This window comes from Crocodylus siamensis, chromosome 6, assembly GCF_052110815.1.
Source record: "Crocodylus siamensis isolate JL-2025a chromosome 6, ASM5211081v1, whole genome shotgun sequence".
Lineage (NCBI taxonomy): Eukaryota > Metazoa > Chordata > Crocodylia > Crocodylidae > Crocodylus > Crocodylus siamensis.
In genome coordinates this window covers 32365624-32392951 of record NC_143400.1, presented here as the reverse complement: position 1 = coordinate 32392951, position 27328 = coordinate 32365624, and the positions used below count along the sequence as shown (strand labels likewise).

Here is a 27328-nt window from a genome sequence, read left to right as displayed (position 1 = left end):
ATACTTCCAACCACAACTAGTTAAACCATCTTATCTGTATATAGCAATTAGTCAGTTAATATTTAACAGCTGACATGCTGAAAGTATCTTGCTAGATACTTTGGTTAAAGAAGAAAAGAAATCTCAAAATGGGAAGACTGAACATAAAAAGAAACCAGTAAGTTGCATTCTTCAGCAATATTTTTTGGGTTTTTTTCAGACGGACATTTATAACCCCAAATACACAAGAGATGATTTCCATTCTTTATTGAATTTCAATCTTAAAACATTTTCAACATGAAAATTGATGGTTTGTCTATAGTGAGACACTTTGGGAAGTTAATATGTATATGTTCTTAAGTGAATTGGGAAAAAATGCATTATACCCCTGTGTTCATACTTCCATTCAAAATGGTCTTTTAATTGGAATTACTTTAAAAAACAACAACAACAAAAGAGTTGCATCAAAATAAGGCTTCTTTACTTCTGTATTAAAAAAATGTTCATGGGGTATCTATGCACTGTGTTAAAGTCACGTTATTTTATACCTTGAATTGGTATTAACTGTCTTCTTTAAATATCTGTGTCTGGGCAACCTTGTGATGACCTTAGAAAAGAGACAGAATGTGGGATGTTAGCTTCAGTTTCTCCAACTGAAAATGTGGACAAAGGAACATAATGTTTCTAATATTCTTAAATATTTTAAGAAGACTAAATAGGAAGAAGTGCCACACAATTGTTAAGCGCTTGTATTAGATCTGGGAGTGCACATGGGATAGTATGTGGTGCATGTAGCAGCAATGATTAATAGACTGGAGAAGTGGAGGGACAGTTATGCTTTTCATAATTAAAAATAAGGCAAATAGAGCATGTGAGAAACAAATGGAGAAAAATATGTGATTTTACAAGAGGCAGAAATTCTATAAATGTACAGTATGGCTATCTATCTGATGCTATCTCTTCTTTCACTTTCTGTCTTATTTCTTCCTCACTAGTTCTCTACATAGATCAATATGGAAGTAGAGATGATATCTCTAGCTAGGAAGAATGCCTACAAATGGCATAATAATTGCTGTTGCAATTAAATATATTAGGGATTTTCAAAGCAGTGATGTTAAGTAAAAACCTGCATGAAAGACTATGCTGTGGGAACTTAACCATAACTGTAATAATCTTTTAAGATAAGGAAGCTAGAAGCCAATTTAGAAAGATTTATTACATGTAAATAATATATTATTAACATAAGGATGCAGAAGAGCAGCGAACAGAATGAAGAGGAAGCTAGCTTTGTAGCTGTATAGATGGCATATTACAAAATAAGTAAGGAATCTGGAAAAAAAAAATTCCCTCATTCGCTTTTTCTCTCTCAGCTTTCTATCTTCCTGTGTTATTTCAAGTGTGTGTGTGTGTGTGTGTGTGTGTGTGTGTGTGTATGCGTATGCATGCATGCATGTATTATATGTATTTAAAAATAAAGAAAAACAAACAAACAAAAAAGAAAACAACAGTAAGATGTTAACAGAAAAAAAGCTCAGTCTCTCCCAGTCAGGCATGGTAATCTTAGGAAAAACCAGAATTAGGAATGCCTAAGGATGCCTAGGTTTTATTCCTGTGGCTGATGGAGGTTGTGAGAATCTGGTTAGAACAGAGCTTCTCCTGCTCCATTTCAGTCAGGCTGCATTGAAAACCGGGTCTTTTGGGGGCAGTGGCAATGGCAGACAGGTTTAGCTTCCCTCTTTTGTCCCTCTGGAAGTTGCCTGCCATCACGGGAGCATGCATGTACAGGGGGAACCTCCCCACTATCTCTGCTGTCCCTGACAAAGCCTGTTCCCTGTGCAACCTCCCTGCAGCCCAAGCTGAAGCAGGCCAAGACACACTTAGAAAGGGGCAGTGCCTGTGAGTTGGTGTCCCAGTTGCCTTCCTGTTCCCATATCTATAAGTAGAGAGGACAAGGAGAGGAAGAGTGGGGAGGTGGGAGGAGGTGCTGCTGGGCATGGAGGGAAAGGGAAAGGTTACCAAGAGGGTGTGGGGGGATTCCTAACTGTTTTCTTGCTTTAGAAACTGAGGTAAAATCCACAGCTGTTGCTCCTGTGGTGCAGTCTGCATGCCCTGCTGGAAGCTGGAGAGAGGCTGGGAGTGAGGGAGTGTAACCACGCTTGTGGCATCTTGCTGCTGCACTCCCATTTTTAAAACCTTGGATCTACCTATGAGCAGATGAAATCATTATAGATATCTTGAAGGGGAGCTAAAAAAGACATGTTCTTAAATAGGTAAATGTCATTTAAAAATTTCAGAGAATACAACCTGTTTCATGTAAACATCTTCCATGTTGGGTAATATTCCTTGATCATGGATTTCATAGATTTCATAGACATTAGGGCTGGAAGGGACCTTGGAAGATCGAGTCCAGCCCCCTGCCCAAAGGGCAGGAAGTCAGCTGGGGTCATAGGATCCCAGCAAGATAAGCATCCAATTTACTCTTGAAGGTGTTCAATGTAGGTGCTTGAACCACCTCCGCTGGCAGACTGTTCCACACCTTGGGGGCTCGGACAGTAAAGAAATTCTTCCTTATGTCCAGCCTGAAACGGTCTTGCAGGAGTTTGTGACCATTCGACCTCGTCATCCCATGGGGCGCTCTGGTGAACAGATGTTCCCCCAGATCCTGGTGGTCACCCTTGATAAACTTGTAGGTGGCCATCAGATCACCCCTGAGCCTGCGCTTTTCCAGGCTAGAGTCCCGTGGCTCTCAGCCTGTCATTGTAAGGTCTGTTTTCCTGACCTCTGATCATGTGCATGGCTCTCCTCTGGACTCTCTCAAGCTTCTCCACATCCTTTTTGAATTGTGGAGCCTAAAACTGGACACAGTACTCCAGCTGCGGCCTCACCAAGGCCGAGTACAAGGGGAGAATAATGTTCCGGGATTTTCTTGGAAAGTATCTATGGATGCAAGCCAGCGTTTTGGTTGCTTTATTACTGCAGCATCGCATTGCAGGCTCATGTTCATCTTGTGGTCCATGATGACCCCCAAGTCTCTTTCTTCCATAGTGCTAGCCAGCGTAGCACTGCTGAGCCTATAAGGATGCTGCAGATTTTTTCCTCCCAAGGTGGAGAACCTTGTATTTTTAGGTGTTAAACACCACCAGGTTTTCATCCACCCATTTGCTAAGCCTGTCTGTATAATGTCCATTTTCTTGTGGTTAAATTATTTCACTTTTGACATTGCCACTTATAACTGGCTACTTTCAAATACAGGCTATCGTAGGTAAACATCTACTCTATCAAGTATGTTATTTTGACTTTTGTTGATGGTCATTATAAAGCCACTTTGATAGGAAAGTGCCTCCTGCACGGCTTAAAAAGCAGAATTGTATCTGATAAACATAATGTGATTCTTAGGAAATGGACAGGTATTCCAGTAGCCTCTCCTGTTCTTAGTTCTAATTTTTGAGTGTTGTCATAAAATCTTTTTACAATAAAATTCAATACAATTATGGTTGATTTAAGATTTTCTTTGAAACCACATTTTGTAACAGGGTCACAATCATTCTTATCGTAAGTGTGAGCCTGTGAGGAGACAAACTGCTCAGTGTGCCTATACACATCAGGGCCCCACTCTAACTCATGGCACTTTACACAAAGTGCCATGAATTAGAGCCCCTAAGATTCAATCAGCCATTTAAAAAGCTCTCTGCAGCTATGTGTATGTTATGTCATTGCTGTAGAGCACTTTCAGGGGCCCAAACACACACAGAAATGTTACTTCTGTAAGCACCCCTAATGAGAAACAGCTGAGAAATTCGATTGGATGTTGGATATCCTCCTTACCACATTCATTATCTACACTATCTATGGTATATACTTTCTTCTCTAATAATTCTGGCAATTTTCACATCATTTATAACATTATCATGTTTTGGGGGCAAAGAATCATGGAACAGGAATTGCAGTAAATGGCATCTTCTGAAAAGTCCTTGCTACTTAACTAAGTTGCCTTTTCTTAAGATGTACTTTTTTGGTACTCTGATAAGATCAGAGCAATTTCCATAGGTAAGCTACAAAGTCATCTGATCCAACTCTTTTGTTACAACGAATTATGAATACGTTAAAATGTCTCCACAGTGGCAATGTTAGATGAAAATAAGGCAGAGATCTGCTTTGCATGAAGTCTCACATCTGACTGAAGACCAGCACTGCCTGCCAGAATGTTGAAGACAGTGAAGTGCACATGCGCTGAACACTTTTTTTGGTGGATGCTTTTTTCAGACGTTTACATGATTTTTGAATTTTGTGCATAGCTACACACTAAGTTTTTTGCGCAGCACCCAAAAATCTCAGAAAGTCATAGCCTAATGTTTTTCAACCCAAAACTTCTTCGAAATTTATTTTTACTCTGTACTATAGGGGTCCCTTCTGTATAACATAGGGTTTCTGTCCTCAGGTACTCTTATAACAACAGAGAAGTGTTTACCAATGGTGGCTAATAATGCTGATTTTTTAAATGGTGACATAGTTTCTAGGAAGCGGATACAGATCTCCTGTCTACTTTATACCGGCTACCACAAAGTTATTTGGTTGTACTAAGTCTTGATGCTTTGGCCAAAATTGGCCACTAACAGCCTTGTTGTACACTGGGCTCTCTCTATATAGAATTGAGTGCCTGCTAGGTGGTACACACAGCTAAACTTGAATTTTATTTCTGGCAAATTTTTAATAGGAAATAAATGCAATATTGTGAGGAGAAAAGCATTCAGAATCAGAGCAGAACATGAAAAATCAAATTTCTATTGAGGATTATTTGTGAGAACGCAACTCAAAAGAACCAAGCAGCTGATTTGTTTTTCAATTAGCTTCCTTGGGTAGTGAAGTCACTGAAGTGCCAGCATGTCTGCCAAAAAAAAAAAATCTGCCAAAATTGTTTTGTGAAGATCCTTGAGGTTTCAGATAATCAATCTCTCGCTTGCTCGCTCGCTCTCTCTCGATTGTATACTGAAAGTTGCCATTGCTCACACATATCATTAAAACATGCCAAATTCTTAACAGTAGTGCAACGTTCCAAGAGAAGCAGAGACATTCATACATTTCAGGAATTATTCTCCACCCCAATAAAAATGATAAAACATGGTCAATTTTCTTTTCATCCAATATCTACAATGCTAATATCCCTGGAAATTAAAAATCATTAACAGTCCCTATCTAAAAATCACCAATTTCACCCCAAATGTCCTAAGAGTCTATGCTGAATGCACTGACAAAACAAAAAAGCAAGCAAACAAATGAATAATAAAAAACCCTCACATCTTGGGAACATACAGAGAAGCAGCAGCAGCAACAACGACAACAACAATAATAAATACATCTGATAATATAGGAATCCCACAATATTCATACTTGAACCAAAGTCCTATCCCAAATCTGATAAGAACTAGACGTTCCCTAAAGTAAGATGTCCAGATAGCATTTTAAGATTAGATGGAGAGAGAAAGAAATGGATTTTAATTTTATATGGTACATCATAAGAAGTCCTTTGAATTCAGTAGTGCTCCAGGAAATATGCAAGGTACAAGACTTATTGTAGGAGATATCTTTTCTTGGAAAACCTGCGTAGTTGGATAAGCTGTCCTGAAGGTTAAATAGTGCAAGAAAAGGCATCATCTACAAAAATCCTTCAACTTTATTGTGCCTAATCTGAACTAGCAAGAAAATGTAAATACTGCATTAAAATAGATTAGAGAACATCATCACAAAGAAAATAATCTTATTTGATTAAATTAACAAAAATGAGTAATTCAGCCACAGTAATTAAGGGACACTACACAAGTAATTCCTTCTGAATAATACCCATTGGATCACTTCCCACAAAGCAACTTTCATCTCCTTGTTCCTAATGCTGTAGATGACTGGATTCATCACTTGAGGTACTGTGGAATAGAGAACACCTACCAGGATGTCAAAAACTGATGGAGAGCTGGAGGTGGGTTTCAGGTAGGCAACAATGCCATTGGAAAGAAACAAGGTGACCACAATGATGTGAGGAATGCAGGTGGAGAAGGCTTTATGCTTCCCCTGCTCAGAGGGGATTCTGCGCACAGTGATAAAGATCTGAACATATGACACTATGATGAATGCAAAACAGACCAAGCCGAGACACACACCAAACACCACAATTCCAATTTCACTGATGTTTGCATCAGAACAGGAGAGCTTGACCACCTGGGGGATATCACAGAAGAACTGGTTTATAACGTTTGAGTCACAGAAGGGTAAATTAAAGGTATTAGCAGAGTGCAGTGCAGAGTACACAACAGCACTGACCCAAGCACTGACTGCCATTTGGGTGCAGGCTCTCCCGTCCATTAAAGTCCCATAGTGCAAAGGCTTGCAGATGGCAACATAGCGGTCATAGGCCATGATGGTGAGGATAGCAAGGTCAGCTGTAACAAAGAAGATAAAAAGAAAGAGTTGGGTGATGCATCCAGCATAGGAAATTGTCCTGATGTTCATGATTGAATTGGCCATGGATTTGGGGAGAGTCACAGAGATGGATCCAATATCAAGGATGGATAAATTCATCAGAAAGAAGTACATGGGGGTGTGGAGATGGTTGTTGAAGGCTATGACTGTGAAAACAAGGAGATTCCCCATCACTGCTGCCAGGTACAATGTTAGGAAGAGGAGAACATGGAGAATCTGCAGTCCCAGCGATTCAGAGAATCCCAGAAGGATGAATTCGGTCACAGTGGTTTGGTTAAACATATTATTTTTCAAGGCCTGTTCCAGGAATGTATGTTGCCTATACCAGTAAAAAAAAAAAAAAAAAAAAGGACTGGGCTGTGGTCAGAATGAAAATAAAAAAGGGAGTGGACCTGATTATCTTGTTGTCTGTGACTTTTTAAGCTTCAAATCTGCCCAGTAAAACAGGTGCAAAATTTCTAAACACACACCTTTGTTTCATGAAGAAATTGGCTTGGGAATAAAGTAAGTCATCCACAAGGACAAACTGATTACAGAAAAAATATTCTGATTTCTCATTTAAAAAACAAAAACACCAAAAAAAGAAGTTTTTCATCTACCTAATGCCTCTAAACTGTCTGTGAGGAACTGGGTTTGCTTGTTCCCGCTCCTTTTCCGGGGCAGGCTTTGAGGCCAGACAACTTTTCCTGTGATCAAGGCTCCCATCATAGAACTGTTTAGCTAAAAATATTTCCTGTGAAAATGAAACATGAAGCATCATGTGAAGCGTAGCATGGTCAGAGAGCCTAGCATGGAGAGGAAAGTTTGGCATGAACCACCCTGTCCTCGAATATAGGTGTCATACATGGCAGTGTGTCCAAAAAGTGTTTTGGTTTTCAAAAAATCATTTTGTGGCAAATAAGGTGCCCTAAGTGTTATTTTTTTAAATTGAAAATTGTATTATCCCAATAGCATAACTAGAGGTGGGTGAAAGAGGCATGAGCCTCAGGCACCGACTATTCTGGGACATTAGAACAAAGAAAAGGGTCAATTTTGCAAGTGGCAGCCTGCAGCAGTGGAAATGGCCATAAGCCAGCAGCTGGTGGGGAGAGGAGTCTTGCATCTACCCAAAGAACCTTGCCTGCCTATGTCCTTAGACTGATACAACTATAACTAAAAACTCCTTAGAAAGGCTAATTATTTACTGTGGCAAACAGGTGGTTAACAGTTTTAGCGTGAAACTACAAGCATTAAAATCTCTTCACATAGTGGCTCCCTATTTCCATGGACCTAGATAGACATTTTAGAACACACACAGATATATAATGATTCCAAACCATTTTCCAGGTGCAGACTACCTCGTACTTGGTTACATATTGATATCTGCCCCCAAATCCAAGGCATCTTTGTGCCATGAAGTAATTTGGTAGTTTGGGGATATTTCAGCTTTGCTACACAACTCTATTCTCCTGGCCAACTGGATATAATTGAATCAAATGATAATAATATTCCTTTTAAAAAAATCACACAGTAAATCAGAAGCACATTGTATATTATCCTTCTATGTGAATAAAGTAAAAATTATATAGAAATAACAAACTTACTGTGCCGGAACTTTTGTATTTTCCTCACAATTTCTGATCCGTTCAGTTCTTCATTGTCTAGATAGTTTAGCCTCTCTCTATATCTATACCTAGAGTTAATGGGTGCAAAAGGTACAGACACCTAAGATCCCTCTCTCTCTCTGAGCTTGAATTGACAAAGGGGATTCAAGCCTGTTTCTCTCTTCAGATAGTTCCTTCATGCCAGTTACAGACAGACTAAGGCAAGTGTGGAAGCAGTTTATCAGAATCTCTTTTCTTAGAGCCTCTGAGGGGACTTATTCCCTAAAGCTCTTCAACTCAGAAGCAAGGGCCGGAGACAAACATGTAAAGATAAAAGGGACCACTGTGATTCTCTTTCTTGACCTACTGCAGGCTGCCGGACATAAGATCTTTACTCAGAGTTTCTTGCCCCTTCCATAGGCTTGGTGTCATCTGTGTCTCTGACAAACAAAAGTACAGAAGCACCTAAGGTTGCACATATGTTCAAAGTCCTATATATATACACACAACAAATCTCCTATGCGGATTGGTTCACATAGGCTTCTCATAATGCAAGTGGCAGTCTTCCTCTTTAAGGACCTCAAAGATTTGGCAGCTGCCAGCTTGACATGGAGGTTGGAGCAGCAGGACAGGATATCCGAGATGGTTCTGACAAGTATTTAGTAGCTCTTTTCAATACCTACAAATGAAGGCATGAAAGTTTGGACCAAGGGCCTAGGTCAAGATTTTGTAATCAGGACAGAGGAGTGATATCCATCACCAGTTTTTAATGTCACTGTGATCTCCCTTCCTGAGAAGCAGTATGAGGACTCCCTGCTGCCAGTTGACTGGTAGGATCACATCCTTAAGGCTGTACTGGAAGACATCTAGAGGTCCAGGCCAAGGAAGAGCCAACAGATCTTATAGAATTCAGTGGGGAAGCCACTGAGGTCCAGAGGGTTTTTGTCATGATGAGGGCCTTAGGAGCAACAGTTAGATTTGGCAAGGCTAGCTCCTGCTCGAGGTCATTATGGAAGCATAGGAAGGTAGAACTGTCATGTTCTTCACAAGATGCCCTAGTCCCGTCCCTTGCTCAAGGTAGGATCATCTCTGACTACACCATTCCAACAACTCTGTCTAACCTGCTCTTGAAAATGTCCAAGAATAGAGATTCTACAACTGCTCTAGGTAGCCTGTTCCAATGCTTGACCACCCACGTAGCAAAAAGGTTCCTTCTAATCTCCAACCTACATTTCCACTACTGAAAGTCAAGGCCATTGCTCTTACACCTGTCCACTATGGTCACAGAGAAAAATCCACTTTCATCCTCTCTAAAATTTCCCTTCAATTATTTGAAGAATGTTATTCCCCCCACAGTCTTCTCTTCTCCCGATTTAAATAACCTTAGTTCTTTCAGTCTGTTGTCGTAAGTCTTGCTTCCCAGGCTTTTCCATGTTTCTAACCTGTCCACATCCCTTTTGAAGTGGAGGGCCCCAAAACCGGACACAGTACTGCAGGTGAAATTCCTTCCACCAGGGCTGGATTATGACAGGTTTGGGCCCCAAACTTAAGAGGCCCCATAGCATTACCAAAAAAAAGTGATAAAAAGGCATTCATCTTCAATGCCTGATGAAGGGTGTTTGTGCCAGAAATCTTGCAATTGAAGAGATTTTTTGTTTTGCAAAAATCTTTTTGGTCTAATAAAAGATGTCATCTCTGTTATGAGTTCTGATCATAAAAAAAGTGAAAAACTCACAAAATCCAGCACTTCCCTGCTGCTTTGAGACTAGCTGCTGCTCCGCTCCACCCGCCCCCTGCCTCCCCCCCCCGCCCCCCGCCGGCCTGGAAGTGGCAGGGGAAGCTTGTACACAACTGCTCCTGCTCCAGTAAAAACTCTGCTTGTGGCTGGTGCTCCAGGACTGGACACCGCTACCCCACCACCCCTCCCCACCTCCACAACTGGCTGCACCCTTTGCAACACACCGAGCCCTCCCTTGCCTGGCCAAGCATTGATAGGATCATAGGAAAGTAGGACTAAATGGGACCTCACAAGTAAGGTTCATTCATGACTAAGACATGCTTTCCTCCCAAGGGATCCTGTCCACCAGGTTCCTGAGTTGGTTAAACTCTGATCCAGTGGCCCTACATGCTGCTCTTTTTCATTTTGTTGTTGCCATCGCTCCTTGCTCTCTTTATCAGCTGGACCCCAGCTCTTCCCCACAGTCCATCTCCCTGGAAAACCTCCTCATGGTTGAGAAAGCCAAAGTCTGGCTGTCATTATCATTTACACAGCCATGTATTGATCTCAAGGATGTGTCTGCCCCTCTCCAAGCCTTTACTCTTTACCAGAAGGGTTGATGAGAACACCATCTGGGACCCTGCCCTCTTCACAATTGTGCCCGAAGCTATGGAGTCACTTTTGATCTGCTCAGAGTTGCCCATGGCAGTATCATTATTACCCATTTGAATGAATAGTCTTGGAGCCAGATGAGTTGAGGCAACTTTTTTCCATGATGTCTCACTTGAGCTCCTGGCATGGAGCCAAATACAGAATCCAGCCAATCAGGCCAGAAGTTAGATGCTTCTATGCCCAGATGGCAACATAGTGGTCATATGATGTGATTGTGAGGATAGAGTGGTGAGCAGCAACAAAGAAGACAAAGAAGAAGACTTGTGTGGCACATCCAGCAAAGGAAATTCTTCTTGTGTTCAATAGAGAATTAGTCAGGGATTTGGAGACAGCTGTAATGACTTGGGGAAATTTTTATCCTAGTCACGAGTCCATTCCTATTTCATGCTTATTTATGAAATACTAAGAGGCTTAGTAAAAAAATAAAATTACTGTGCTGGTGTAGAGGTTTCATTTTTTTCCCCCTTTCCCCAACTTCTGATGAAGTTCTAGGATAGTATATTCATCATACATCTCCAATATGCGTGCATTCTAGCCATCGGTTAACAGGGTGCAGTTCCCCCAAAACCCCTGCACTGATCTTCTTGAAACTTGAAAGGCTTTGTGGCCCCAGCATAGGCTATCACTCCTGCAGTTTCCACCACCCTATGTTGTAATGCTGAGATGTGACATGAGTTTTGCTTTCAAGAATTTGGGGGACAGTTCCTCCCAAATCCCTATACTGATCTTCTTAAAACTTGGTAGGCTTCATGCTCTCTGCAGAGTCTACCGCTGCTGAAAAATTTCATCCAAATCAGACAAAAACTAACAAAGTTATATATATTTCCTTGATTCCCCATTATCCCCTATGGCCACATCTCCAAGACGGCTCTGAAGCTTTGGCTGGATTGAGGTGGAAACCAGTCCTGAGCTCCGGATCAGATCGCGGCCATCCAAAGCAGCCGGATCCAAAGCTGGATCAGATCACTGCCGATTCGCCCAGGCCTACCAAGAGTCCTTGCCCTCTGTCTCATTGCTCTGGACTAACAGTGGATGTAAACAGTTTTCTCTCTGAAGATATTGTTTCTGCAAGTGGCATGTAGGGACTGAAGCTGCAGGGCAGCTGTTTCTTACTGTCCTTTTGTTTTTTCCTTAAGTCCTGTAGGAATCATCTCCGGTATGCCTGCAGAGTCCAGAAGCAGAAACAAATATTTGAAGACTATAAGGACCATTGTGATGCACTTTTTTGACCTCTGGCAGGCCACAGCATATAAGATCTTACTTAGTGTCCCCTGCTCCAGTCAAAGGTATACATGATCTGTGTCCCATATAAATAATGATATGGAGGAATCAAATGATATACATAGTCATATTTAGGCAATATCCTATGAATGTTGGTTAGCACTATCTCATAATGTAGGTGCTTTTGTAAACCTCATTAAGTTCCAGTTGTATCTCTTTAAGCATCTCGGTACCTCTGCACAACTGCCCCTGTGTTCTTGCTGCGTTTCAGGTTCTTCACCTCTCTCAAAGTGTAGGAGTCAATAAGGTTGTTGCTTACAAAGTCCAAAAAGTGAAGCAGGCAAATTTTAGGCACCTGAGTACCTTAGATTCCCTGAAAAATCACAGTTTAGAGTTGTAAGAGTGAATTTAGTCAAGCTTCTGGCCTCTCTGACTAGAAAAACAGACAGAGACCAGAAGTACTGATACCGCTTATTTCAGTTATATGTTATCAGATTACAAAAAAAACAAAATAAACTCCTGCATTATTACTCTGTGCACAGATGTCCAATTAAGTAAGCTTGTTTTAGTTTCTTCAATGTTGTATTTTTTTCTCTCTTTATCTGTCTTAAGTATAAAAATGCTTTAGGTACTTGTTTCTTAATTTCTTTAATCATGTAAAGTCACATTTTAAACATCATCTCAAATTGTGTAATCTATTTTATTCTGCATGAAGTATTGAAAAGGTTGTTAATTCTGGGTCAGTCTACTGATGTCTAAGGAGTTGTTATAACATATCATTTTCCATTACAGTACAAGGAATCAATGAATCTATTCCTCTGGTGGTGGCAGTTGCTATTCTCCTTCCCCAGCTTTGCTAAGATCCAACTCTTATTTCCCTATCCATCTAAAACCTTTTCAAATTTTGACTTTTTGAACCCCTCTGGATTTAGACAGCTGGTAGGCATCATAGCCGCAGCAAAGGCTAGCAGGCCTGCAGTTTTCACCCCACTAAGACTTAACACACACAGTGTCACCCTTGTCATGAGTTTTGCTTGTCCACAGCTTGAGGTGCAGTTCCCCCCAAACCTCTGCACAGATCATCTTGTAACTTGTTAGGCTTTGTGGCATCAGCTGGGGTTCACCACCCCTGCAGTTTTCACCACCCCCCATGGTGTAACGCATACACAGGATATGAGTTTTGCTTTCAAGAATTTGGGGTGCAGTTCCCCTCAAACCCCTGCACCTATCTTCTTGAAACTTGGCAGGCTTTATGGCCTATGCAGGCGCCATCACTCCTGCAGTTTTCACCTCCCTGTGGTGCAACACACATACACGTGACATGAGTTTGGCTTTCAGAAATCTGGGGTGCCGTTCCCCCCCAAACCCCTGCGTTGATCTTCTTGAAACTTGGCAGACTTCATGCTCACAGCAATGGCTTCTGTACATTTAATCAAAATCAGATACAAAAAACAAAACTTATAGATATTTTATTGATTCCATGTTATACCCTATGGCTGGATATCTGAGGCAGCTCCAAAGCTTTGGAGCCACTTTGGCAGGATTGAAATGGGAACCTGGTCTGGAGCTCTGGATAGGATCCCTGGCATCTGAAGTGGGGAGATCTGAAGCTAGGTTGAATAGCTCCCTACTCACAAGCCTACAAAGCTACAGTAATAAAAGAAAGATACACAACCCATTCCTTCTGAATAACATCCGTGGGATCATTTTCCTCAGGGCAGCTTTGATTTCCTTGTTCCTCATACTGTAAATGACTGGATTCATCACTGGAGGGAGAGTGGAATAGAAACCAGTTACAAGGAGATCCAGAGCTGATGCCGAGGTAGAGGTGGGCTTTAAGTAGGCAAAGGTGCCAGTAAAGAAAAGCAATGAGACCACCACGATGTGAGGAACGCAGGTGGAGAAGGCTTTATCCTGACCCTGCTCCGAGCGGATTTTACACACCGTGGTGAAGATCTGAACATATGACACTATGATGAATGAAAAACAGCCAATGCCAAGACACACACCAAAGGCCAGAATGCCAATTTCATTGACGATTGCGTCAGAACAGGAGAGCTTGAGTACCTGGGGAATATCACAGTAGTACTGGTTTATGATGTTAGAGTCACAGAAAGGTAAATGAAAAGTGTTAGCAGTGTTAAGTGAAGAATACAGAAGAGAAATAACCCATGCACTGGCAGCCATTTGGATGCAAGCTCTCCAGTTCATCAGCATCTCATAGTGCAGTGGTTTGCAGATGGCGACATAGCGGTCATACGCCATGATGGTAAGGATGAAGAAGTCAGCTGTAACAAATAAACCAAATAAGAAGACTTGTGTGGCACATCCCGCATAGGAAATTTTCCTTGTGTTCATTAAAGTATTAGTCATGGATTTGGGGACAGTCACAGAGATAGACCCGATATCTAGGATGGACAAATTCATCAGGAAGAAGTACATGGGTGTATACAGTTGGCGGTCAAAGACTATGACTATAAAAATGAGGAGATTCCCTATCATTGCTATCAGATACACTGTTAAGAAGATGACAACTTCCAGAATTTGTAGTTCCAAGGATTCAGACAAACCCAGGAGGATGAACTCAGTCACTGTTGTTTGATTAGACATTTCCTCATTGAAGACATGATATATGGTCTGTGATGGGAGAGACAGAGACAGTGGTCAGACAGTGGTCAAAGACACTCACCCTTGTTCTCCTGTCATTAGCCTGTCTTAGCTTTAGGACAGGTGAACATTTTCCAAATACAAAACATTGTTTCATGGAATATTTGGTTTTTGAACACATTTTCAGAAGAAAGGGTAGCTTTCAAGGGAATGCTATTGTTTTCCCTTAGAATATTATGCAGTGAAAAGAGAAGGTTTCTTTTTATCTGTCTAATGTCACTAAATTCCCTCATAGGATTGGGACTTGGTTGTAACCGCTGTTCTGAAGGGCAGGCTTTGAAGCCAAAGCTGCTTTCCTGTCATATAGCTGTTTCCCCCAAAATCATAAATATTCTTTTTAATTTAGAAATGTCTGATTTTGGCAAATATTTTGGTCTAAATGTTATTTTTAAATTAAAATCAACATTTCTCACTCTGCACTAGTGCACAAGCTTCATAAGAGCCATTCACTCAGGGCTGCAAATGCTTGACACCCATAGAAATCAGATCATATGTGAGGATACTTAAAGGGGGGCTGCTCCAGTGCAATACTGTTTAAAAATACTGTGCATTACATACATATTCAAATATTCTGATCAAAATCAATTCCCTATCAGTACAAAAAACTTGTCACATTTTATTTTGAAGCCATTACATTAAGAGAGCAGAAAAGCATAGTTCTCTATTTCCAGGGACACACTTCAAAAACACAGAGGGATATAGTGATTCAGCTCCGAGCTCTGCATGGATGCTTCCTCACCTGTAGAAATTGCTATGTGCCCCAAAACCCAAGGCATCTCTGTGCCATGAACTAACTACTGCAATTTAGAGTAAATATTAATTAATATGTGAGTACAGAATTACTATATGCCACAGTATTTGTGCTGAGGTAGGGGAGGTGCTCAGAATTGGAATGATTTAGGAATTCTTTTCTCCCGTCATATTCACTTATATTATCCTTGTGTATGAATAAATTGAATTGTACTGAAATATTATACTTACAGGGCTGGTATAGAGTGGTTTGGTAGTTTTTTGCTGTTCCCCCAACTTCAAATGCATTCAGTTTTTCAGTACTTCCAGGATATTATAGTCACTGTCCATCTTCAGTATCGGTCCACTCTATCCATTGGTTAACTGGGTGCAAAAAGTACAAACACCTACAAGTCCTTGCCCTCCATCACACTTCTGTGTACCAGCAGTGGATGCAAACCAATTTCTCTCTGAAGATATCTTGTGTGCAACTGGCCTGAAGGGACTGAGGCTGCAAGGCAGTTGTTTCTTAGGGTCTTTTTTTTTTCCCCCTAGTGTCATGTGGGACTCATTCCCAGGAGCCCTGCACAACTCAGAAGCAGAGACTAGAAAGAAATATTTGAAGACAAAAAGGACTACTCTGATGCACTTTCTTGACCTCTAACAAGCCACAGGCCATACTTATGGTCCCTTCTCCTACCAAAAGTCTCTAGGAACTGTGTCCCAAATGGATCATTCTATGTATGCACAAACAATATATAGAGGTACCCACTGATATTTAGGCAACATCCTGTGTGGGCTTTTAGTTTACTCTCATAACTTAGGTGATTTTGAAAACCTCACTGAACACATCTCCATGTCACCACATGGTGACATTGTTACTGTGCCATACTTTAGTACTTCCTTTTGGGAGTACTAAAACATGGTGCAGTAACTGCCCGTACTGCACTGTAAAGGTGGTGCACAGTTTGATTTCCCTGCTACGTTGCCCTAGCAGCACAGTTTAAATAGGGAGTGTGCCACTATGGTGAAGCAGCTGGTGATCACATGAAGACTCATCTGATCGCTAAGTCACTGTAGTGTGCTTTACAGTGATGTTGCACATCACTACATCGCCATAGGACAACATGTAGACACAACCACTAAGTGCCAGACTGCATCTTTAAAAATCTGGCTACCTCTGCACACCTACACCTGTGTTCCTCGTGCTACCTGTCACTGCCTTTTCTATTCTTTTTATCTTCCATCTGTGAGAAAAATCTGATACTATAAAATCAGTCACATGAATTATTTAGTTTCAGGCTATTTATATTGAATCAAACTGTTCATTGATTCCACCAGGACCTGCCATAGCTGTTACATTTGCAAACACATTTTGTCTGCTATTCACAGGAGAACAGGGATTGCCAGAGGCCACAAAGTTTAAAAGAATCCACCTTAGTAGCCGCCCTGCAGTATCCCAAAACAAAAGGTCCAATGTGGGTAGAGTTGTTCTGAGTGTACCCACAATAATCTATGTCTGAGTCAGCCAAAGATATAAGACACCACTGCTCTGCAGTTTCTCGCTAGCCCGTCCCAGCAGAGGTACCTCTGTGCTCTGGGAGGGAAGGATTGCTAACATCCCGTCAACGCAGAGAAATACTGGAAAGCTCAGGCCCCACGTTGACAAGGCCCCTGCATCTGCTGCCATTCAGATCCGCATGATGATATTACTGAAACTCATACTGCTGCCATCAGCAAAACTCCCATTGCCACTGCCAACTTTGCTGCGATGCCCATAGTCTCCAAAAGAGCTGATTAATCACAGATGCTGGAGCGTGGTAAGTACTGTGCTCCAGCCAGTCCCTGAGCCTCACGTATCAGCATTCCTGTCGTTCAAAATGGCAGTGAGGGCAGTGGGACATACCAGGCACTTTACTTAGACTGTGAATCCCTTCAGGATAAAGAAAGCCTTGAACTAGGTCTCCCAGTTTTTAGGGAAATTCACAACACCATTGTTTTGCAATTTGGGGAAACCACTCCATCTTGACAGAGAAAAAAACCAGCTTGTCAGGATATTGAGGCATGGGTTAGATGCCTCAGGCTAGATTTACTTTGTAAACTAACCCTTCCCAACAAAGTGCCACTTCTCAAAGCAGACTGCATTCAAAACCAAAGCAGTGGGGTACCAGAGGCAGGCTAAATAGAACTGCCAATTTATAGTGAGCATTAAATTCCACCCCCAACCATCATAATTAACCCACCTATATTGTTATTTGCATGTTTCCACCCACCCACATTAGAGGACACCCTGACCTGAATAGCCTTGTGACTTGGGACTGTGGTTGTCACAGACCCTAGCTGATGGCCCAGCCTGGCCTAATTGCGTAGGCAGCCACAACCGGCCATGGAATCACTGGCTAACAAACTCTGCCCTAACAAGTTAATAGGCTATCTGCTTGTTTGGCTGCTGAAATCTCAGACTTCCCATTTATCCCCACCTTGGAAACAGCCGCCAAACCAGCCACCAGTTCTACCTTGTCTGCAGTGGTAAGCCTCCTCGATTTTCAGTCTGGCTTTGGCTTTGATTTTGGCTTTGGCTTCCCCTGTGCTTCTGTTTCCTGTCTCCTGAGGCTGGTGTGGCTCTCTTCTCCAAGTTCACCAGGTAGATAGAATCATAGAAAGTTAGGGTTGGAAGGGACTTCAGCAGGTCATCTAGTCCAACCCCCTGCTCAAAGCATGGCTATCCCCAAGTAGATCGTCCCACCCAAAGATGTGTCCAGCTGGGTTAGGAAAACCTGCATGGATGGAGCCTCCACAACCTCTCTGGGTAACCTATTCTAGTGTTTTACTACCCTCCTAATGACAAATTGCTTCCTAATCTCTGACCTAAATTTAACATGCTGCAATGTCCGCCCATTGCTCTTTGTTCTGTCATCTGACACCACTGAGAATAGTCTAGCTCTATTAAATCCCACCCCCTCTTCTTGAGACTAAATAAGCCAAGTTTCCTCACCCTCTCCTCAAAAAGCATGCCCCCAATATCCTCCACGCCTATTACCATTTTTGTTGTCCTCCGCTAGACGCTATACAATTTGTCCATAGTCTTTCTCCAGTGGGGCACCCCCAAAACTGAACTCAGGTCTCCAGATGTTGCCTCTCCAGTGCCTAATAGAGGGGAAGAAATACTTCCTTTAAGCTACTGGCAACACACCAACCGATGCAGCCCAGGATGCTGTTTGCCTTCTTGGCAAAAAGGACTCACTGTTGACTCCTATTCAGCGTATTGTCCCTTGGATTAGGTTTACTCAGTATCTGATTCCCTGATTCTGCCTTGTGTTTTGGACTCTGCCCCTGGATTCCTTTCCGGATCTCGTCGTTTGGCTACTAAACTGTGACCTGGACCCTACCCCCTCCCTTCCAACACCTTTTTAGTGAATGCCAATTTGCTACCTATGCACTCAATCTCATGCTCCAAATCATTAATGCAGATACTAAACAATATTAGACGGAATATAGATCACTAGGAAAACCCATTCACTATTTCTTTCCTGCTAGTTATTAAACTCCTGTTGACTACTTCCTGAACACAATGATCACACCAGTTGTCTAGCCATCTGCCGTATAGTAATTGTGACACTCGTGTCACGCCATTCCAAAAACCTTACTAAAGCCACAGTACATCTCATCCATTGCCTCGTCTTTATCCAGAAATGAGGCGATCTTGTCAGACGTGACTTTCTATGATGTATCCAGAAGAAATGCAAAACTCTAGAACTCTTGGTTCAAATATGATCTCTTTTATTAAACCAACTGAAAAATCTCAATGACATCAATTGACTCCTTTAATTGCTGCTTGAATACAAGCACTGCTGCTGGTCCCAGGAAATTGCTTTTAAACTTTGGATGGACAATAAATCAAAAAAGGGGTGGAGCTTTACATCTGCACCCTGCCCTGCTATGCTTCACTGTTAAGGCCCTTGAGTAGGGATCTCAAGCTCATTAGGCTTTGGGGACCAGGTAAGTGGTATAGGACAGCTCTCTAGACTGGATGCATGGCACTGGGCTGGCCTCAGAGGCTGGACTGTCCACAAACTGTCCCCCACATACCAGATCCAGCACCCATGGTGCCCACCTCAGGCTAATTTGGGACTGTGGCACACGTGGTGCCTGCTTTGGTTGGTTCAGAGAGAGAACGTTGTGCAGCCCCAGCCCCAAGCCAGCCAGAGTGGATGATAGATCCAGTCTGTAGGGGACCCATGTACTGCTTCCCCTGCATGCTACATCTAGCATTTGTTCTGGGATCTGTGCTGCATGCAGTGCCTGTCTCTGATCACCTGCAGCAGGTATCCTATATTGCAGCATGTATCCTAGATTGGCTGTAGCAGGTATTATGGGCATTAGATCTGGCGTGCGGGGGGGATCCTAAACTAACTCCACGTCAGTGACATATGCAGCGTGGGCCCTAGAGTGGACTCCATGTGCTGCATAAACTGGCCCTGAGTGTGGGACTGGCTTGGCGTGGCATGTTGGTCAATTCAGGACTCAGAGACAAGGGTGTGGGCTGGATGATATGTGACCATGAGCCATATCTTTGTCCCCTATACTACAGAGTCCTTTAGAAGAGGACAACAAAGGATTCCTTGATAACCACTCTAGCATCCGCTACCAGCTGGATGTTGACCTGCTGGTGAAAGAATAGCATGTGCTTAAGGATGAGGACTTGAGACCAGAGAAGTACAGTGGTCATTGAGGAGGTGACCTTTCTTTGGCAAGGAGAGGGCTCATGAAGACAACATTGAGACATGTCAGGGACCATGTGGCACGGCACACTATGACACCTGGTGATGGTAGGAAAGGGCTACTTGAAATGGTCTTGACCCAAGTGTTGTAAAGTCCCAACATCAATTGCCTGTAGGGAAGCTGGGCTTCCAGAGCTGGGGAAACACTGAGTTGGCAAGGTCCCAGCTCTCAAAATATACCTGGCTACAGAGAGTGGCCATTCCTTGACTTTGGCGGCAACCACTTCTTCCTTACCAGACTGTTTTAAGGAAGCAGCTGGGTAGCCCTTGTCCTCATTTCTGACTTCACTTTAACTGAGATACTGTGGAATCATTAGGGGGAGATGGGCCAAAGGACCACATGGTCCTGTTTGTCTCTTCTTGTCTACCTGCTCTTGAAACAATCCCAAGGATCGCAACCCTACAGTTTTTCTAGGCAGCCTGTTCCAATATCTGATTACCTTCTGGGGCAGAAAATTCCAGGTATGGGAAATTTCATAGCAGGCATTCAATATATCTTCACTTCTTCAGACTAAATATCCCTAGTGCTTTCAGCATGTCCTCACAACTCATGCTTCCCATGACCTGGCTAGAATGGAGAAATGGCCTACAATCTTTGAGATGAGATCTAACAAGGACAATTGCCTTTTGGAGCGGAGCTGTAACATGCTGGAGCGTTCGCAATTCCACACAACTTGGTGTCATCCACAAATTTGCTAAGTGTGCACTTGATCCTGTTATGCAAATTATTAATGAAGCCGTTGAACAATACTGAGTCCAAGATAGTCCCTAAGCAGACCCCACTTGACAGCTCTGTCCTCCTAGACATCAAGCCACTGAGGAATGTCAGTATGATGAAATGAGCACAGTGTGGCTACATGAGATGAGAAGAGCACATTAGGCAATTCTACTGTGCATTAGTGTGCCACAGAAGAAGCCTCATAATGCACAGCAGGTTTAGGCTACTGCATATTAGTGTCATTAATGTGCTGGTGCTACAGCCCAGTAGCACCAGTGACTGCACATTAAGTTAGTAATTGTTAATACAGGTACTAAACCTAATGTACAATAACAATGGCACATTAGTGCTTATGTAGACATGTCCCTAGTTAAACATCTACCTTACAGATGGGTTCTATTTGGGCTATGTGAGGCTTCAGACCGTACTTTGGATGTGGTGTCCAAAGTGCATATGCCTGGATTGAAGTGCTGCCTTTGTTAGGCTTTCTGAAGTGCTTTGGATCTTCTGAGTCGCTTTGGAAAAGCTTCAGAGCCACCTCAGAGATACAACCCATAGGGTATGATGGGGAATCAATGAAATATCTAGAACTTTGTTGATTTTGGGGGGTAAAAACTGCAGGGTTGGTGAACCCCTGCTGATGCCACAAAGCCTAACAAGTTACAAGAAGATCTGTGCAGGGCTTTGGGTGGAACTGCACCTCAAGCCGTTGACAGGCAAAACTCGTGACATGGGTGACACTGAATGTGTTAAGGCACAGGAGGCCACAAAGCCTGCCAGCTGTTGAGAAGATAAATGCAGGGTTTCTGGGCTCTGAGGCCCTGCATCTCTAGCTGCTGCTGCATTGGGGAAAGTGTGTCCTACACCGACTTAGTGGAAGGAGGGACAGAAGTAGGGTAAAAGAAACCGAACCAAAATACAGAATCTAAATCCAGAGGTGTTCAAAAAGGCAAAATTTGAAAAGGTTTTAGAGGGATAGGGAATTAAGAGTTGGATCTTAGCAAAGCTGGGAAAGGAGAATAGCGACTGCCACCACCAGAGCAATAGATTAATTGATTTATTGTACTGTAATGGAAAATGTTATGTTACAATAACTCCTTAGGCATCAGTAGAGTGACTCAGAATTAACAACATTTTCAATACTTCATGCAGAATAACATAGATTACACAATTTGAGATGATGTTTAAAATGTGACCTTACATGATTAAAGAAGTTAAGAAACAAGTACCTAAACTATAGGGCTGTGCAAGGCTTCAGACCATGCTTCAGATCCGGAGAAGCTTCTTTAGGCTTTTCAAAGTGGTTCGGAGCTTCCGAACTTTTTCGGAAAAGCTTCAGAGCCACCTTGGAGATCTGGCCATAGGGTATACTGCAGGGGTGGTGGCCCCTTGATGAGGCCACAAAGCCTGCCAAGTTTCAAGAAGATAGGTGCAGGGGTTTGAGGGGAACTGCACCCCAAATTCTTGAAAGCAAAACTTGTATCTTGTGTATGTGTTACACCACAGGGGGGTGAAAACTGCAGGGGTGGTGAACCCCTGCTGATGCCACAAAGCCTAACAAGTTACAAGAAGATCTGTGCAGGAGTTGGGGGGAACTGCACCTCAAGCTGTGGACAAGCAAAACTCATGACAAGGGTGACACTGTGTGTGTTAAGTCTTAGTGGGGTGAAAGCTGCAGGCCTGCTAGCCTCTGCTGAGGCTATGATGCCTGCCAGCTTTCAAGGAGATAGGTGCAGCGGTTCTGGGGCCCTGCACTTCCAGCTGCTGACAGATGCAACTCATGACTGTCTTGCAACCGACTGTCTTTGTCTTGGGGCAGTTGATTGTCTGTATTGATTATTTTCTCTCCTAAGTCTGTGGTTCTGTAGGTGTTACTCATTGCACGCTAACTCATTAACACCTACAAATCCACAGACTATGGAGAAGAAACTATCAATACAGTGCCCAACTGCTTCTGCTCCAAGAAAGACACAGTCAGTTGCACAAGCACACATGTCACTAATTTGGTGCACACTTTGATTTCCTTGCTATGTTGCCCTACCAGCACAGTTTAAGTAGGGAATGCGCCACTATGGTGAAGCAGCTGGTGATCACGCGTAGACTCATCTGATCTCTCTGTCACTGTAGTGCGCTTCACAGCGATGTTGCACAGCACTACATCACCATAGGACAACATGTAGACACAACCACTAAGTGCCAGACTACATCTTTAAAAATCTGGCTACCTCTGCACACCTACCCCTGTGTTCCTCTTGCTACATTTTCAATACAGAATAAAATAGATCACAGAAATTCAGATGATGTTTAAAATGTGACCTTACATGATTGAAGAAATTAAGAAACAAGTACCTAAACTATAGGGCTGTGCAAGGCTTCGGACCATGCTTCAGGTCTGGAGAAGCTTCTTTAAGGTTGGCTTCTTTAGGCTTCTCAAAGTGGTTCGGAGCTTCCGAACTGTTTTGGAAAAGCTTTGGGGCCACCTCGGAGATCTGGCCATAGGGTATATGCAGGGGTGATGGCCCCTTGATGAGGCCACGAAGCCTGCCAAGTTTCAAGGTGATAGGTGAAGGGGTTTGCGGGGAACGGCACCTCAAGCTGGGGCAAGCAAAACATGTGACATGGGTGAAAACATGTGACCCTGCAGTTTTCACCCCCCTGTGGTGTAATGCATACACGGGATATGAGTTTTGCTTTCAAGACTTGGGGTGCAGTTCCCCTCAAACGCCTGCACCTATATTCTTGATACTTGGCATGCTTTGTGGCTTATGCAGGGGCCATCACTCCTGCAGTTTTCACCTCCCCATGGTGTAACACACATATGCATGACATGAGTTTGGCTTTCAGAAATCTGGGGTGCCGTTCCCGCCAAATCCCTGCATCGATCTTCTTGAAACTTGATAGACTTCATGCTCTCAGCAATGGCTTCTGTACATTTAATCAAAATCAGACACAAAAAATCAACGTTATAGATACTTTATTGATTTCACATTATACCCTATGGCCGGATACCCGAGGCAGCTCCAAAGCTTTGGAGCCATTTTGGCAGGATCAAAATGGGAACCCGGTCTGGAGCTCTGGATAGGATCCCTGGCATCTGAAGCGGGCAGATCCAAAGCCAGGTTGAATAGCTGCCTACTCACAAGCCTACAAAGCTACAGATAATTAAAGAAAGATACAAAACCCATTCCTTCTGAATAACATCCGTGGGATCATTTTCCTCAGGGCAGCTTTGATTTCCTTGTTCCTCATGCTATAAATGACTGGATTCATCACTGGAGGGAGAGTGGAATAGAAACCAGTTACAAGGAGATCCAGAGCTGATGCAGAGTTAGAGGTGGGCTTTAAGTAGGCAAAGGTGCCAGTAAAGAAAAGCAATGAGACCACCACGATGTGAGGAACGCAGGTGGAGAAGGCTTTAGGCTGACCCTGCTCAGAGCGGATTTTACACACCGTGGTGAAGATCTGAACATATGACACTATGATGAATGAAAAACAGCCAATGCCAAGACACGCACCAAAGGCCAGAATGCCAATTTCATTGACGATTGCGTCAGAACAGGAGAGCTTGAGTAGCTGGGGAATATCACAGTAGTACTGGTTTATGATGTTAGAGTCACAGAAAGGTAAATGAAAAGTGTTCGCAGTGTTAAGTGAAGAATACAGAAGAGAAATAACCCATGCACTGGCAGCCATTTGGATGCAAGCTCTCCAGTTCATCAGCATCTCATAGTGCAGTGGTTTGCAGATGGCAACATAGCGGTCGTATGCCATGATGGTAAGGATGAAGAAGTCAGCTGTAAAAAATAAGCCAAATAAGAAGACTTGTGTGGCACATCCCGCATAGGAAATTTTCCTTGTGTTCATTAGAGTATTAGTCATGGATTTGGGGAGAGTCACAGAGAGAGATCCAATATCTAGGATGGACAAATTCATCAGGAAGAAGTACATGGGTGTATACAGTTGGCGGTCAAAGACTATCACTATAAAAATGAGGAGATTCCCCATCATTGCTATTAGATACACTGTTAAGAAGACGACAACGTGCAGGATTTGTAGTTCCAACGATTCAGAGAATCCCAGGAGGATGAACTCAGTCACCGTGGTTTGATTAGACATTTCCTCATTGAAGACATTATATGTTGTCTGTGCTGGAAAACAGATAAAACAGTGGTCAAAGACACTCACCCTTTTTCTCCTGTCCTTAGCCTGTCTTAGCTTTAGGACAGGTGCACATTTTCCAAATACAAAACATTGTTTCATGGAATATTTGGTTTTTGAACACATTTTCAGAAGAAAGGGTAGCTTTCAAGGGAATGCTATTGTTTTCCTTTAGAATATTATGCAGTGAAAAGAGAAGGTTTCTTTTTATCTGTCTAACGTCACTAAATTCCCTCATAGGATTGGGACTTGGTTGTACCCGCTGTTCTGAAGGGCAGGCTTTGAAGCCAAAGCTGCTTTCCTGTCATATAGCTGTTTCCCCCAAAATCATAAATATTCTTTTTAATTTAGAAATGTCTGATTTTGGCAAATATTTTGGTCTAAATGTTATTTTTAAATTAAAATCAACATTTCTCACTCTGCACTAGTGCACAAGCTTCATAAGAGCCATTCACTCAGGGCTGCAAATGCTTGACACCCATAGAAATCAGATCATATGTGAGGATACTTAAAGGGGGGCTGCTCCAGTGCAATACTGTTTAAAAATACTGTGCATTACATACATATTCAAATATTCTGATCAAAATCAATTCCCTATCAGTACAAAAAGCTTGTCACATTTTATTTTGAAGCTATTACATCAAGATAGCAGAAAAACATAGTTCTCTATTTCCAGGGACACACTTCAAAAACACAGAGGGATATAGTGATTCAGCTCCAAGCTCTGCAGGGATGCTTCCTCACCTGTAGAAATTGCTATGTGCCCCAAAACCCAAGGTATCCGTGTGGCGTGAACTAAATACTCCAATTTGGAGTAGATATTAATTAATATGCAAGTACAGAGTTACTATATGCCACAGTATTTGTACTGTAGTAGGGGAGGTGCTCAGAATTGGAATGACTTAGGAATTCTTTTCCCTAGTCATACTCACTTATTTTATCCTTGCGTATGTATAAATTAAGAATTGTATTGAAATATTAAAACTTACAGGGCTGATCTAGAGCAGTTTGCTTGTCTTTTCTGCATTCAGTTTTTCGGTTCTTCCAGGATATTATATTCACTGTCCGTCTCCAATATCTGTCCACTCTATCCATTGGTTAACTGGGTGCGAAAAGTACAGACACCTACAAGTCCTTGCCCTCCATCACACTTCTCTCTCCCAACAGTGGATGCAAACCAGTTTCTCTCTGAAGATATCTTGTGTGCAATTGGCCTGAAGGGACTGAAGCTGCAAGGCTGGTGTTTATTAGGGTCTTTTTTTTTTTTTCCCCAGCGTCATGTGGGACTCATTCCCAGGAGCCATGCACAACTCAGAAGCAGAAACCAGAAATAAAATTTTTGAAGAGAAAAAGGACTACTCTGATGAACTTTCTTGACCTCCAGCAAGCCACAGGCCATAGGATATTACTTATGGTCCCTGCTTCTACCAGAGTTCTCTATGAACTTCTGCTCCAAATAGGTCATTGTATGTAGGCATCAAACAATATATATAGGTACCCACTCACATTTAAGCAATATCCTGCGTGGGCTTTTAGCTTACTCTGATAACTTAGGTGATTTTGTAAACCTCACTGAACACATCTCCACATTGCCACATGGTGACATTGTTACTGCGCCATAATTTAGTACGTGACACAGTAACCGCCAGTACTGCACTGCACTGGTGCTGCGCACTTTAATTTCCCCACTATGTTGCCATAGCACCACAGCTTAAGTAGGGAGTGCACCACTATGGTGAAATAGCTGGTGATCACATGTAGACTCATGTGATCACTGTGTTGCCGTAGTGTGCTTTACAGTGATGTAGCACATCACTACATCACCATAGGACAACATGTAGACACAACTACTAAGTGCCAGACTACAACTTTAAACATCTGGCTACCTCTGCACACCTACGCCTGCATTCCTCCTGCTACCTTCCAGGTGCTGCTCCTCTCTCAAAGTGTAGGACTCAAGACAGTTGTTGCTTGTGAAGTCCAAAAATGTAAGCAAACAAATCTTGGGCACCTAAGTTCCTTAGATTCCTTGAAAAATCACAAGTTTGGAGTGACATACAGTCATCACCCATGAGCAAGACAGATGAGTGTAGTTCTCAAGATTTCTGTATGTAACTTCTCCATGTGACCTGTCACTGCTTTTTCTATTGTTTTTATCTGCAATCTGCAGGATAAAACTCTGTGAGTGTAAAATCAGTCACATGAATGGTTTAGTTTCAGGCTATTGAATCAAAGTGTTCAATGATTCCACCAGGACGTGCCAGAGCTGTTACATTATTTGCAAACTCATTTTGTCTGGTTTTCACAGGGGAACAGGGATTGCCAGAGACCGCAGTCTTGGCACCCTAGTTGTGAAGTGGTTTTTCCTAACACTGAGGCTGAAATGAGCCTGAAACGCTCTTCCAGCAGTTTGTGACCATTATTCCTACTTTTCCCCAAGGGTGCCTTGGTGAACAGCTCTTCACTGAGCCCTAGATCTTTGCTTCTGATGTAGAGGTAACCTGCTACCAAGTCCCCTCTCAGCCTCCTCTTTTTCAGGCACAAGAGTCCCAGGTCCCTCAGCCTTTCCTCATGTGGCTTGCCGTGCAAGTCTCTGATCACATGGGCAGCCCTTCTCTGGCATCTCTCAAGC

General features: G+C 42.7%; 3 protein-coding genes across 3 annotated transcripts; all 3 read right to left on the bottom strand.

Moving 5' to 3' along the window:
• Positions 1 to 5778: 5778 nt before the first annotated feature.
• LOC149862218 (olfactory receptor 14A16-like) lies at positions 5779 to 6732 on the bottom strand. The gene has a single exon (XM_090053889.1). The coding sequence runs from the start codon at positions 6730 to 6732 to the stop codon at positions 5779 to 5781; it is 954 nt and encodes a 317-aa protein (XP_089910015.1).
• Positions 6733 to 13290: 6558 nt separating this feature from the next.
• LOC149862217 (olfactory receptor 14C36-like) lies at positions 13291 to 14253 on the bottom strand. The gene has a single exon (XM_090053887.1). It carries the CDS (start codon positions 14251 to 14253, stop codon positions 13291 to 13293), a length of 963 nt encoding a protein of 320 aa, XP_089910013.1.
• Positions 14254 to 23700: 9447 nt separating this feature from the next.
• LOC149862216 (olfactory receptor 14C36-like) lies at positions 23701 to 24654 on the bottom strand. Its single transcript, XM_090053886.1, has one exon. The coding sequence runs from the start codon at positions 24652 to 24654 to the stop codon at positions 23701 to 23703; it is 954 nt and encodes a 317-aa protein (XP_089910012.1).
• Between the last annotated feature and the right edge of the window lie 2674 nt (positions 24655 to 27328).

What these genes read in the sequence shown, in the direction of transcription:
- LOC149862218 (XM_090053889.1), bottom strand. Translation starts at nt 6,732, where the DNA reads ATGTTTAACCAAACCACTGTGACCGAATTCATCCTTCTGGGATTCTCT.
- LOC149862216 (XM_090053886.1), bottom strand. Translation starts at nt 24,654, where the DNA reads ATGTCTAATCAAACCACGGTGACTGAGTTCATCCTCCTGGGATTCTCT.
- LOC149862217 (XM_090053887.1), bottom strand. Translation starts at nt 14,253, where the DNA reads ATGTCTAATCAAACAACAGTGACTGAGTTCATCCTCCTGGGTTTGTCT.